The 14,706-nt window shown below is 38.1% G+C and overlaps 2 protein-coding genes across 2 annotated transcripts; both read right to left on the bottom strand.

Moving 5' to 3' along the window:
• Positions 1-240: 240 nt before the first annotated feature.
• LOC111455318 (glucose-1-phosphate adenylyltransferase small subunit, chloroplastic/amyloplastic) lies at positions 241-4,501 on the bottom strand. The gene is made up of 9 exons (XM_023096934.1): positions 4,107-4,501; positions 3,617-3,913; positions 3,145-3,414; positions 2,833-3,012; positions 2,232-2,335; positions 2,044-2,155; positions 1,829-1,927; positions 1,308-1,427; positions 241-681 (listed from the first exon to the last, which is right to left on the bottom strand). Exons 1-9 carry the CDS (start codon positions 4,380-4,382, stop codon positions 565-567), a joined length of 1,575 nt encoding a protein of 524 aa, XP_022952702.1. The 5' UTR covers positions 4,383-4,501; the 3' UTR covers positions 241-564.
• Positions 4,502-6,372: 1,871 nt separating this feature from the next.
• Positions 6,373-13,708, bottom strand: LOC111455314 (subtilisin-like protease SBT5.3). Its single transcript, XM_023096929.1, has 11 exons — positions 13,553-13,708; positions 13,392-13,492; positions 13,191-13,291; positions 12,871-13,038; positions 12,040-12,151; positions 10,546-11,080; positions 9,576-9,673; positions 9,194-9,439; positions 8,293-8,407; positions 7,894-8,107; positions 6,373-7,157 (listed from the first exon to the last, which is right to left on the bottom strand). The coding sequence occupies exons 1-11, from the start codon at positions 13,637-13,639 to the stop codon at positions 6,616-6,618; spliced, it is 2,319 nt and encodes a 772-aa protein (XP_022952697.1). The 5' UTR covers positions 13,640-13,708; the 3' UTR covers positions 6,373-6,615.
• Between the last annotated feature and the right edge of the window lie 998 nt (positions 13,709-14,706).

Here is a 14,706-nt window from a genome sequence, read left to right as displayed (position 1 = left end):
AGTGTCCAATGATAAAGTTACATGAACATCCATTTGATCCCTATCAAAGTCTACATTGGATCCCTTACAAACTAATGGAGGTAAACAAACACCACATCCTTCCACTAACACCAGTGAATTTAGAGCTACTAACTTTTTAGTTTGGAGGTTATTTTTTGTGCTTAAAATGCTCATAGCTATATTTACTTATTTAATGCGAAAGACGAATGGACCATAATTAAAAAGAAAACTTTGAAAGAATGATATTCAAAAAGTGAGCTGTTATTGTTCTTAATAGGTGATTATTTTGAAGGAAATGGGGTACAAGGGGGGAAATGAAGAGAAAGAAGGAAGGTAATGAAATGATGGAGTGCAGAAGAAGAGGAAGAGGGGAGGAACATTTACAGCATAAGTTAAAAGTAGAACAGTGCCTAATGGTGGGGACTGTGGACTGTGGATTCTCTCCCCTAAACTCTGCATTTACTACCAAATGGAACAGTAACCAAAACTGAGGAAGAGAGAGAGAGAGAGAGAGGCACCAGTTCAATGAAAAACATGTCTGCTCTGTTCTGTTCTGTTCTCTCTTTAGATAACAGTGCCACTGGGAATCAAAGCATCCTTGATTACTGTCACGATCCCACTCTTTATGAAATACCCGTCTGTCTCCCTTGCTGCTTCTTGCACACCGTCTCCGTTCACGATCTGCGATGAATATCAATCGGCCAGTTAGAAAATTATATAGCAATTCATTCATACCCAACTCATGACACTCAACCAAATGTCGAGACAATTATATCACAGTTCATTCATACCCAACTCATTGGCAACTCATTGGCACTCAACCCAAATGTGTATTTAGACTCGGCACGCACTTATAAAAGTTCTCAACAAATTCTATTGATCTTTGAAATTTAAAAATGGTGTGTTTAACTAGTTATCATCTCCAAATGTGGTTGGTTTTTTTTTTTTTGTAAGTACAATTTCATGGGTTAAGGACGGGTTAGATACCTAATTAAAAGTTTATACCATAATTTTTAATATATAGATTATAAATAAAAAAATAAAAAAAGACCAAACGTGTGCGGCCATGTGAAGCTGATTTGTACTAGATTTATTCCCACCGTCAAAACTACTTTAAGAGAGAGAAAAGGCTCTTATGAACTCATTTCTTGTCTATTTGCCTTTGTTCCTTCTCAATGGAAGGAGTGGGATTTGATTGAGAGTAAAAAGATAATGGAAATCGACCCCACCCCGAAAATGCATGATAAGATATAATAACACAAATGTTAAAAACGAAATAAAAGCAAACAAAAGTTGACATGACAAACCTTGACATTTTCCCCGATGCGAGCATTTTTGTCAATGATAGCTCTCTTGATGTGGGAATTTCTGCCAATGCCAATTGGTACACTACCCTTTGCCGCCAATAACCTACGGTCGGCGTCCGTCTGAGGAGCACCACAAGGAAAACAACAAATCAGTTTATGCTCTAACCACCCCTCAATTTATCTCCTCAACGAATGATACATTGCATGACTTTCGTAATAATATGATATTGTCCAATTCGAACATAAGTTCTCGTAGCTTTGCTTTGAGCTTTCCAAAAAAGTTTTATATCAATGAAGATATATTCCTTACTTATAAACTCACGATCATTTCTTAAATTAGTTAATGTGGAATTTCCTCCTGACAATCCTCAACATACAATTACAAGTCATTTAGATGGCTCTATATTTTAATATAATAGTTTTCCAACATTTTCATGATGTATAAGAATCTAAAAGTACTTCCAAGAGAGCTCAAAGCTATCTGAAACTCATGATAAACAAGGTTATTATTGGCTACAGACCTCATAATAATCTGCACCCATCAATAACGTGTCTTCTATGATTGCACCTTCGGATATGCAAGATCGGAGGCCAACGACAGAATGATGAATCTTGCAGTTCTGAGGAGAAAATAAAAAAGGGGTTATTCCAACTATGGAAAGGGGAAGGAATAATGCAGTTAAGACGAGGTAATAACACCATCTTAGCATAGCAAAGAGCTTCGTAAAGAAGTTACCTTTATGACACAGCCCTCACCAATAACACTGTCAGTGATATCAGCATCGAGCATTTTCGACGGCGGCAAGTACCGAGGTTGGGTGTAGATTGGAGACGAACGATCATAGAAGCTGCAATTGGGTGTTTCGAGTATCAAATAAACACATGATAACTTAACAATTCATTAATAACTTAATCAAATATTACCTAAAATCTGGTACTGGCTTCTTTGTGATCCCCAGATTTGCATTGTAAAAGGCTTCAATGGTACCAATATCTTCCCAGTAGCCATCGTACAAGTAAGCTTGCACCTACAAAGTCAAATCAATATCTTTATTATAGAAATCGCAGCCCTTACGAGCTCTGAAGTCATCGTTCTCCAGCAAACCAAGAGTAATCAAATGTGACATGAGTTCAAGATCAGCACTCATTCATCTACTACTTTGCCTTTTTTTTCTTTTAATTTCTATTATTTTCTTTAATCACTAGCACATATTGTCCTCTTTAGACTCTCTTTTGGGGCCTCTTTAGACTTCCCTTTTGGGGCTTTCCCTCAAGATTTTTTATTTTTAAAACGTATCTACTGGTGAAAGGTTTTCACACCCTTATAAAGAATGTTTCGTTCTCCCCCCAACCGAGGTAAGATCTTACCCATGTACTGGCTAGAGTTTGCATCTGACAACTCGATTGTCAAGGCCACCGTTGTTCGGTACTTTCCACTAACGAATTCTATGATATATTTGGACAATACTTTCATCAATATTGATATTACATATATTTATGGTGCATAAGATCATCATATCCATACCCTCATTCCAATGGAAGTTGCACCAGGAATAACTTCACTCCCAAAATCATTTGCTCCCGGAAATTTTTCTCTTAGAAGATTCAGCATCACATCCTTACTGATAACGTAAATACCCATGCTGGCTATGAAAGGCATCTCTTTCGCTCTCTCATCATCAAGACCCAAAATAGTAGTATCAACCTGTAAGAAAGAAAACAGGATTTTTTTTTTTTTTTTTCTGCTTTAGACTAACCCATCTAACAAGAAAATCTTATGAATCAAGACATAGGAGAACAGTTTATTATGATAAAAAGTATTGGAGTTTGGATTCACCTGCATCGCTTTCAATTGGTCTCCTTTTGGCTTCTCTGCAAACTCAATTATCCGTCCCTCTTCATCAATTTTCATCAGACCAAATGCAGTAGCACGGCTTTCATCCATGGGAAGTGCAGCTACAGTGATATCTGCATCAGTCTCCCTGTGTGCTTGAATAAATCTCTCGTAATCCATTCGGTACAAATGATCGCCAGCAAGAACTAGATACTCCAAAACATTGTGTTCTTCAAATAGCCATAAATACTGCCTAACCGCATCAGCTGTTCCCTGCAGGTTTCAATGCCAAACATTTATGAGATAAGACGGAGTATATCAGATCAAGACAAACTTAAAGAAAATGCATTAGGAAATCGGAAGTGTTAAGACAGAGTATATCACAAGATCAATGTTCTGAACAAAATGGAAGGTTTCAGGGATTCCAATTTTCGCATGAATTATGAAAGAATAAACCTAATTTTAATTCCATCACCTGGAACCAATTTGGATTCTCCGGACTCTGCTGGGCCGCAAGAACCTCAACGAATCCTTCATTCTTGTAACCGCCCATGTTACTCGCATAAGCTCGGGAAAGATGACGATTAAGAGACGCAGAATTGAATTGCGTTAGAACATAAATCTTGGAAATGTTGCTGTTGAGACAATTGCTAACAGGAATGTCAATCAGCCTGTAGTTTGCTCCAAGAGGAACAGCAGGCTTCGCCCGCTTCTTAGTGAGCGGATAGAGCCGCGTTCCAGCACCACCTCCCAGAATAATCCCAAGCACACTCTAACCACACAAAAACAGATAACAGACGCCATTAAATCACCATCCATTCTAGAAACAAATCGCAGCGGCTCAATACAGGAAATCAAACGAAATAAACTCCGCGAACGCATCAAGTACAACAGGCAATAAATCTATTCGATTCCAATCGATTAACGCATTCAGAGAACAACACAAAGAAACCAAGAATACCAACCCGGCTAGCATCGGGATCGAGGCAAGTCTGAGAGTTCTTGGAATCAGAAACCGCTTTCGGAGAGACGATCAAAGGAGCCGCTCTACCACCTGAAACACGTCGTGATCCCAAAGCAGAACCTCTAAAGTCGATCTTGTCACCAGAAATGAGAGACGCACCGAACGAGAGGCTTCGAACACTGCTTCCCCTTACACGGTTAGAACCGCCGTTCGACGACGAAGACCCCGACGTCGTCGAGACTCTGAGAACTCCACCGGCAGCAATAGAAGACGCCATTGGAGAATCAATCCAAATTCACAAAGCGAAATCCGGTTTGTTCACCGATCAGACAGTGCCCGGGAAAAACAAAAAACTAGAGATTAGCTCGCAGCTCAACTGCCGAATGAGGGAACCGCTTTGCCACTGATATTTGATGTGGTCTCAGTGTCGATTTTACCCTTCATATTTCCACTTTATTACGTCGTTTACCCTCGGTTTTCTAGACGCAGAACGTGGTCCTGATAGGGGCAATATGGGGAAAAAGAAAATTCGAGCGGTTCCCCAATAAAATTAAAAGGAAATTAATATTATTTCTAATTTTATGAGATTTGAGTGGACGTGGATTCACGGATCTATCCATTAGTCACATGGACTCTTCCTTTTTCAGATTTTTTGGGAACGGTTTCATTCTAATATTTTCTATATTTTTTAATTAAATTAAATTAAACTAATATTCCACGTGTCGACCATAAACTGGCTCTAACCCGATCCCTACCCATAGTAGAGTTGTTGTTACTCTCTTCCTCGCATATATAACTGTGAACCGTTGTTGTTACTCTCTTGCTTGCATATATACCCCCTACCAATAGTTATATACTGTGAACTCTCTTGTTTACATATACAACGTCTCTTTCAAAATCTCTCTTTCGAAAATAACTCTCTGCTCTCGTTTTCTAAAATCTTCTTCTTAAATCGAGGCCAGAGGCTCGAGCATACGTCGTTTGGCCGTAGGCGACGTAAGAACGAATTGACTTAGCTCACTTGTTGTTGGAAAGTTAGTGTCGCACGATCGCAAGTCCGTTACCATCAAGATGCATCCGACCGAACCCGATTGTTCGATTCATAAATTTTTGTAATTCGAGCAACCCTTATTCAATAATGAACTCACCTGAACCATAAATTATCAGGTTGAGGATCGAACCAAATCATTAGGCTGAGGATTGAACCAAATTATTCTACTGAGTACCCTTCATTAAATAACGAACCTAGCTCAACCATATATCATTAGGGTAAGGATCGGACCAAATTATTCGACTCGAGTAACTCTTATTAAATAATTAACCCAACTAAACCATAAATTATCAGGTGGAGATTCGAATCAAATTATCCGACTCGTGTAACCCTTATTAGATAATGAACCTAACTCAACCATAAATTATCAAGTGGAGGTTGGAACCAAATTATTGGACTCGAGTAACCCTTAATAAATAACAAATTCAACCGAGTAATCCTTATTAAATAAATTATTGGACTCGAGTAACCCTTAATAAATAAATTACTAAATTAGCCCGAATTCAGCACCAAAATGTCCAAACCGAGCTAAAATAAAAATAAATGTTATTTTTCCATAAAATAGAAAAATTAATTACTAAACTAAAAAAGGAAATGTAATATTAAAGCAAAATAAATAATTCGAAAATACATTTTAAGATGAAAATTGAAGCACAATAAATTATTCCACACATTCTGAAGGTACACTGCACCTCATAAATTAATAAAAAAAATTATATTAAATTATGATTAAATTAGCACCGTCAATTTCCTTTTATGAAAATTTTAAAATTCGAAAACATAGTTTAGGTGGGCCCAAGGATCAGGAGCGCCGTTGAACTTGAAGCGATGAAATATCGTTTCCGTACACTGGCCCACACCTGATTATTTCCCCGCTACCCTCCAAATATTTGGTTTGTACCTTTACCAATCTCGAGGAGGCTTATTTTACATGCTTCCAAAAACTCAAGTGTACGCCTTCATATCTTAATTAATTAAAAGTTAAATTACTATTATTTTGTTTAAATTTTTAAATGCAATTTTTACCGACAAATTTGGCTTTGACACGACTCATGAAACTTCTTCACGAAAAATATCACCAAAACCGTCGCGGCTCAATCATGTATAAGTCGTAGCAAGACATGATTCAAAGATGAGCCCATCAATAGGGAATGACTTTTTCTTCCCGGCTTCGCTCATTTACCTATTGGTCTCCATTGCCTGAAACTATTTATTCTTTTTCCCGAACTTATTGGTCTCCCCGTTTCAAATTGATTAGAAGCATACAAATGTCCCAATTGTGTATCAATCATTATTACAAAAGACGAAGGTCGAGCATGAGCCAAACAACCCAAAAGAGCGGAAAGAGGACTCAAGCTAAAGTCATCGTCTACAAGTCGAGGTGTCGAGCTAAAATAAAGAAACTAAGCCAACGAATTGAATCGTGGACGTGTTTGAATCGACTTTCTTTAGCTTTCGACTAGACTGCCATTACCACAATAGGGCTTCTTACATGGTGCTTACCATCAGACCATATCAAATCACCATATACATAATTCTTCTTCCTTCCTACATTCCCTTCCTTGACTTTCATGAGAACTTTGAAGCTCAGCTCTTCACCTAATCTTGTGAAGCTCAACTTCTTTGGCTTAACCGAAACCGATATCCCAGCCGGTTTTCTTATCTTGGCTTTGTACGTTCCGGGGGAACCGACATTTTTTAGTCTTCGAGTAATTGTGATCGATCTCGAGAGGTTAGGGACAGTGATTGAAGGATAGTTGAGATTTGTAAGACTAATAGGCTCCGAGCAATTGAAGGGGCCATTGGAGAACTGTGATAGTTGAGCTTTGTTGTATCCTAAGGCACATAGAAATGACAGATATTCATTAACCGTTATGTCATAGACCAAGCCAGGATCTGTAGCTCTATTTGGATGAATGTGTCCTGCTCCATAGTTGAATGGCGTGGCCACAGAGTAGGACGCGTTGAGGAGCGGCTTGAAGTTGTTGTCTAAGGTGCTTGCTGCGAAAAATAGAAGCTAATAAGAACGACGCCTGACTTGTCCGTTTAGTTTCCATTTGGTCCTTGAATTTTCAAAATATTATACTTTTACCCTCAGCTCGTAAGCTTAGATTTCATATGATCCTAAATTTCAAGATTTCACACTTTTGTTCGTGAGTTTTCACCGATGCTCACTTTTAATCAAAGTTAACACCAATGACAAAAAACGAGAATTAGTACAAACTTGAAGTAAAAGTGTCAAATCTAGAAACTTAAGGTAGTGTTCGTGAGTTTTCACCAATGCTCACTTTTAATCAAAGCTAACACCAATGACCAAAAACGAGAATTAGTACAAACTCGAAGTAAAAGTGTCAAATCTAGAAACTTAGGGCAGTGTTCGTGAGTTTTCACCGATGCTCACTTTTAATCAAAGTTAACACCAATGACCAAGAACGAGAATTAGTACACACTTCAGGTAAAAGTGTCAAATCTAGAAACTTAGGACCCAAATGGAAACTAAACTCAAAACTCGAGGATAAAAAAGATGCAATATTTTGAAACCCATGACCAAACGGAAACTAAAGTAAAAAATTATGGTAAAAATGTAACTTTTTTAAATGTTAGGACCAAATGGAAATTAAACTCAGAGTAACGAATATAAGAACAATAGGGAAAATATAGTCGAAACATAAGGACCGATTATTTGTTTTCAAAGATTTGTGGCAAAGAAAATACCGAGGGCGTTGAATTGTTTTACCCGTGGTGACGATTGCAGATTTAATAGCGGCAGGACTCCAGTGAGGGTAAAGAGTTCTAAGGAGACCAGCTATACCAGAAACATGAGGGCATGACATGGAAGTTCCTGATACCGAGTTAAAAGCAACCCGACGCTTATCATATTCTTGATTGGTAGGTCCTTCTGCTCCAGTATAAGCAGCTATAACACTCAGCCCAGGTGCTGTAACATCAGGCTGCACACACAAAAATCACCCAACAATCCTTATAGCTAAGCCCCGTTTGATATCCATTTGACTTAAAAAATTAAGTTTATAAACAATAAGTTTCTTTTTGGATGAATACCATTATAAAGAAGTGTGAGAAACCAGACACGTATTTTATGAACTAAATGAGTATCAAATGGAGCCTAAAAGACAACCTTTAAGATCTCTGGAGTAATAGTGCTTGGTCCAACTGATGAAAATGCTGCCATAAATGGAGCTGGCCTTATACCTAATTGAGTTGTAGCTCCTGTGATGTAAGCCTGAGGGAACCTGTTCACAATTTAAAGGTTTCAGTTACTTTATGGTGATGTACATAATAGACCATGTGCAGGGTGTCACGGTCAGGTTTGTTCAGGGTGTGTTGCATGTGGCCGCATATCCATGTCATGTCGAACCCTTTACTTAATTTTATGTTGTATTGCCTTACTATTGTATTTCCTATTTGTACGACTACTCGACGAAATCATGTCTACGTCATTTGTACTATAGGGAGGGTGTGACTAGTTGTCAACTCCTCCCCCTGATTTTGTATGACCGTTCAGTGGAACCACGTCTAAGCTTGTCAGACCTGAATCGCCTTAGAATGTACGAGGGATGCGACTAGTTGTCAAATTCTCCCTATCCAGAAAGTTATATGCTATTTAAGCCGTTGTGTTGCCTTTTGCTTATAGCTATATAACGTTGCTTTTAAAATCTTCTCTCTTTCTTACTTTCAAACTCGCTTTCAAAAATCTCTCTATCCCCGTTTTCTAAAACCTTGTTCTCAAATGGGGCCAAAGGCTCAAGCATACATTACCCGACCGTAGGCGACACGAATACAAATTGGCTTGACTCACTTGGTGTTGGGAGTGAGTGTTGCACAATCGCAAAGTCCGTTGTCAAGAAAAATGCGATTGTGACACAGGATAGCCATACGGTCCAAACAACTCAAATGTTGTTTGCCGTTGTGCTTAATTTAGGACCGGTTTGAATTGACATTCCAAATGTTTGAAAATGTTTTAAAGCATTTAGAAAGTTAATCTAAACATGCTTGTTACTGTTATAGAAGCAACTTACTTGGTTGAATTGACGTATGCAAAAACTGCAACGCCATCAGTGAAGTTGATGTGCGAGGCTGGAAGAACATGTGGGTCAGCAAGGATTTCGTTCCCACTGAGCTCATTGTTGGCGAGAATCATACCCACAGCACCAGCCAACATTGCTTGCTCGCCCTTGTCCACTCTTGCATTATCACCACGAAGGCAGACAAGGATCTTTCCCTTCGCCTTCTTAGGATCAAGCGTACCAGCTTTACACAATTGACTGGAAAGTTCAAGAAATCAGAGACAATTACTATGAACACTCAGAAATTCGAATCTAAAAAGACCCTAAACACAATAATTCTAAGGTAATTTCAATAGCTAAGACAGAGCAGAAAATCATTGTTCCATGTTCTTACGCTTCATGAGCTGATGCATTGGCCAATCTAACATTTGCAGCACTCATGAGTGGATAGAACTTCCTGCTTGGCAAACCTTCAGGGGTTAGGCTTTCGCCCTACAAAACATTGTGTTCTTCGTTAGACAAATTGCACCATTGATAAACTGAACTTTCAGTTTGTATCAAGTAAATCCTAAACTTTTGGTTTTATGGAAGTCTTTATACAGTTGAGGATTGTTGGGAGGGAATGATCATGGATTTATAAGTAAGGAATACTATCTCCACTGATATGAGGCCTTTTGAGAGCTTATGCTCAAAGTGGACAACATCATACCATTATGGCAAGTCGTGATTCTTAACATGTTATCATAGTCATGCCCTTAACTTAGCCCTATCAACAAAATCCTCAAATGTCGAACAAAGAAGTTGGGACCTTCGAAGGTCAAGTAACAAGTGACTCAAGTGTCGAACAAAGAGTGTACTTTGTTCAAGGGCTCCAGAGAAAGGAGTCGAGTCTCAATTAAGGGGAGGCTGTTCGAGGGCTCCATAGATCTGAGGGAAGACTCGATGGTGTACTTTGATCAAGGGGAGAATTGTTGGGAGGGAGTCCCAAATTGACTAATCAAGGGAATGATCATGAGTTTATAAGGAAGGAATACATCTCCGTGGTATGAGTCATTTTGGGGAAACCAAAGTCAAAGCCACAAGAAATTATGCTCAAAGTAGACAATATCATATCCTTGCAGAGAGTCGTGATTCTTAACATATAATTCTTATAATCGATCATGGGCTTGTTTCACAACTTTTGAAGTTCATGAAATTGAAAGTTTAACGATTGGTTAGGTATAAAATTCAAGTTTATGCACAAAAGATTTTGTAATTTAACCTATGTTTCAAATCTGTGGTGGTTTGAAATTCCTTTCATAGCATAAATGTTGCATTAAACTTCATTTCCTCTCTACATAATTTCAAGAACAAGTTGCACTAACCTCAATCTGCTTCTTGTTCCCAAGAACGACACGACTAGGGAACTTCCTGTCCATGGTACTGGCTCCGACGGTGATCTGCCAGGGCGCAATATTCGTCACGGAACCGGCTGTTGGTCCCGAATTTCCGGCAGAGCAAATCACCACAATCCCGTGCTTCACGGCGTGGAATGATCCAATCGCAACACTATCGTTAAACAACGGATTCGGATCTCCTCCAAGCGACACCGACAACACATCGACGCCATCGTGGATCGCCACATCAAACGCCGCCAATATATCGGCATCGAAGCACTCATTCCCAGCCGCTGGAGGCCAGCAGACCTTGTAAGCGGCCACCCGAGCCCTAGGAGATCCGCCCTTGGCAATGCCCTTTCCCAAGCCGAAAACACTAGCTCCGGCGACGAAGTTACCGCCCGCCGTCGATAAGGTATGAGAACCATGCCCTTCGTTATCCCTCGGCGAATTGAACGAAGAATTTAGATGACCGACAACGGATTTGTAGCCTTTGTTGAAGTATCTTGCTCCGATTAGTTTCCTTGAGATCAAATTACCACCAAATTTACAGAAATTTCAGAGAATATCAAGAACGTGCATGCGCATAAACTATGAAATAATTCAAATAGTTTGAGACCAAAAGCTATATGCAACGAGCAAAAGTAGACAATATCACTACTAGCACTGAGCTCGAGCTATTAAGTGATATCAAAACTCGATATTGATTGGTGTGTCGGTGAGAACGTTAGACCCATTTTAAAATCGTGATGGATTAAATTTTTTAAAAATCGAAAAAACTCAAGCGAGTTTGAATTGTTTTGGTCGAGTTTGTTCCCAAGTCGACCCTACCCTAATTTTATATGTAAATCAATATTTTAGATTGAAAATAAATATTATATATATATATAGATAGATATAGATAAAAAGTGAAAAGGGTCGAGAATAAAAAATAAAGATATTATTCTTATGGGCATAATTGAAAAGAAGATATACTCGACTATATCTTTTCTAAAGTCGATTTGAATATTCCCAACTTCGTCTTGATATTGGTAGGTCCTACTTGAACTAATTCTAGACAAACTTTTACCTTTGAAAAAACGAGTAGACTTCTTTATTGCTAAGTTACGCTCGTGTTCGGGTGTTGGTAGGTTTTGCATTGAGAAATTAATTTATAATTAGAATTTGTTTTTTTTCAAAATACCGAGAATTATGATATTAGTAGAGAGAAAGTTCTGTAAATAGAGCGTTGGGTACATATTTGATCTCCATATCGAGATTTATATTTAGTTCTAGGTTTTTTTTTTTTTTTAATGGACAACGGGAGTAAAAATTATCAGAATCGAAAATTATGATAGACTCGACTTTGAACTCTAAATAAGATAAAATATAAAAGCTAAGATATTAATATACGAACGTCGCTCGAGACGTAGGTCGGAATCTCTACTCCGCTATTTAAATTAAAAAAAATTTAAAAATTAAAGAGAGGGAAAGAGAAAGTACCTATTGCAATGGAAGGAAGGATCGTTTTGGTTTTGGCATATTCCTCTCCACCTTTGGGGAATTGGTCCCAAATCATCGTAATCACTAAAGCTCTTTGATTCCGGCCATACCCCTGTTGAAATTCCATGCCCAAAATGACCAAAATACCCCTGAGTCCAATTATAACAATCACGGGTCTAACCGTCTGTTTCGTAAAATATTTATTCTTTTTATTTTATAAATATTTTTTAACACTCTTAAAATTATTATATAGATCTACTTTCAATGTCGTCGTTTTGAGGTTTTTGACGTCATCAACTATCACCGGGGACTCAATTATCGTCTCGAGGTTACTATCTTCGTCTTGACTAATTAAAGTCTTTCGTTCTACTTTTGCCCAATTTTCCGTTCGTTGGAATCTACATTCTCTTACTTTTCTTCCTCCATCGCATTCGATGTTTTTATTTTCTTTCTACTCGTTCTCGAACTTCTTCAAATTTCAAGTGTATTTTTATTAATTTAATTTATTTAAAATATAAAATAATTTATTTATTTATAAATTAATTAAAAATGGATTAAAAAATCAACCATTGGGGTTGCAGATAAGAGAGTCAAACAGACTGAACACAGATCCATTAAAATATATTTTTAGTTCTCCAAAAAATAAAAAATATTAAACTAATCAAAACTACGTCGTTTTAATTCTCTAATAAAAATCAGATCTTGTTTTTATTCATTAAAAAAAAAAGTCAAGGGCTTGAAAAAATATTATTAAAATAAAAATTAATTATTTAATAAATAAATAATTAATTAATTAAAGAAGAGAGAGAAAGTTAGAGAGAGAAAACGAACCAGTATCAAGGTTTCCAATAATGGTGTCTTCTCCAAACCTTGCCTTCTTCCATATTGATTCTGAACTTATAACTCCATGATTGTTCTCCAATTCCATGAACTCCCATGATCGTGTCGTGTGTAACCGTCTTCCTCGGTTCGGAAAAACCGACACCACTTCCGGGTGCTCTGTGTTTTATACACGTAAAATGTTAAATCACCGATCAACTCAAAACGTGATCGATATTATAATTAAAAATTTTACATTTTTTCTCTAAATTTCGTATTAAATGTTCGAATTTGAGATATTAACGATGAACGAAAAGAGAAAGAATAGTTACGAGCTAATCGAGCAGCTACTTGGTCTTCCAACATTGCTGCAAAGCCATTGATATGTCTAGTGTACGAGTAAAAGATGACATCTTCGGCGAATTCATTTCCACTAAAAAGATAATAAATCGACCGTTAAATAATCGAGAGTTCGAACATTATTATTTGGCTAATGGGTAATGATAAAGTCGATTTTTTTTTTGAAAACGTACCTCTCGAGATATGGTCGGAGGAGGTCACGGTGAGAATCGGCGACGATGTTGGCGGGTTTCCGACCGCCGTGGGAATGAGCTCCCATGTAGACGACATAGGACTGCAAATGGGTGAAAATTTGAGAGAGAAAATGAGAGAAAAGCAAAGAAAATGAACTAACCCTTTTAATGGCGGCGGTGGGAGTGAGCAGCAAAGAAGAGAGAAGAAGAAGAAGGACAGTAGCTGAAGGATGTGTTGGTTGTTTCATGGTTTGTTCTTGTGTCTTGTCTCTGGTTTTTTCTCCCCTTCTTGGCTTTAATTATATGTCTTCCTCCAATGGAATACAAGATACTCTCACACTTAAAAAATTAGGTTAAAATATAATATATGTTTGCGTTTACACTCGGGGAGCGAGGTAAGATAAAGACATGTTAACCGATCTTACTTCAAGAAAACTAGGTAATATAGAACGCCCAGAGACGCGTTCGTTGATAGAATCGTTGTAAGAATGGAGATATTTCCCTCGAGCGGAGGTGGATTGATTAACGAGCATAGGCTCTTAGAATGTTGCGAAAGCGAACCGATCGCTGGAGGATCAGAAAGATAATATTTTTTCCGAGCGGAGGCGAGTTGATCAACGAGCACAAGCTTTTAGACGGCTGTGGAAGCGTGTCGACTGCTAGAAGATAAAAAAGGTAATATTTTCCCCGAGCGAAGGCGAACTGATCAATGAACATAGGCTTTTAGACTGCTACGAAAGCGAGCCAACGATTGGAGGATAAAAAAGGTAATATTTTCCCCGAGTGGAGGCGAATTGATCAACGAGCACAGGCTTGTGGACTAGTGCAAAAGCGAGTCGGCTGCTGGAGGATCAAAAAGGTAATATTTTCCTCAAACAGAGGTGAACTGATCAACGAGCACAGGCTTTTAGATTGCGGAAGCGAGCCGACCGCTGGAGAATAAAAAAGGTAATATTTTCCTCGAACAGAGGTGAACTAATCAACGAGCACAAACATTTAGACTGCTACGGAAGCGAGTCGACCGCTAGAGGGTCAAAAAGGTAATATTTTTTCCAAACGGAGGCGAACTAGTCAACGAGCACAAACTTTTAGACTGCTATGAAAGCAAGCCAGTCAGTGGAGGACTAGAAAGGTAGGCCGGTCGAATGAGGGAGAGTCAAGCTAGAGTCTCAATAAAAGACAACCTTTTAAAAAGGATAGACTATTTTTCGAGCTCTCAGTGGAGAGACTGAACCATCAACCATTAAGATGATAATTAATGTTTTATTTAATAAATTATATACGATCTAATAAATAACTAAATTAATTATATCCC

Source organism: Cucurbita moschata, unplaced genomic scaffold, assembly GCF_002738365.1.
Source record: "Cucurbita moschata cultivar Rifu unplaced genomic scaffold, Cmos_1.0 Cmo_Scf00017, whole genome shotgun sequence".
NCBI classification, from domain to species: Eukaryota; Viridiplantae; Streptophyta; class Magnoliopsida; order Cucurbitales; family Cucurbitaceae; genus Cucurbita; species Cucurbita moschata.
This window is presented reverse-complemented; position numbering and strand designations above follow the sequence as displayed.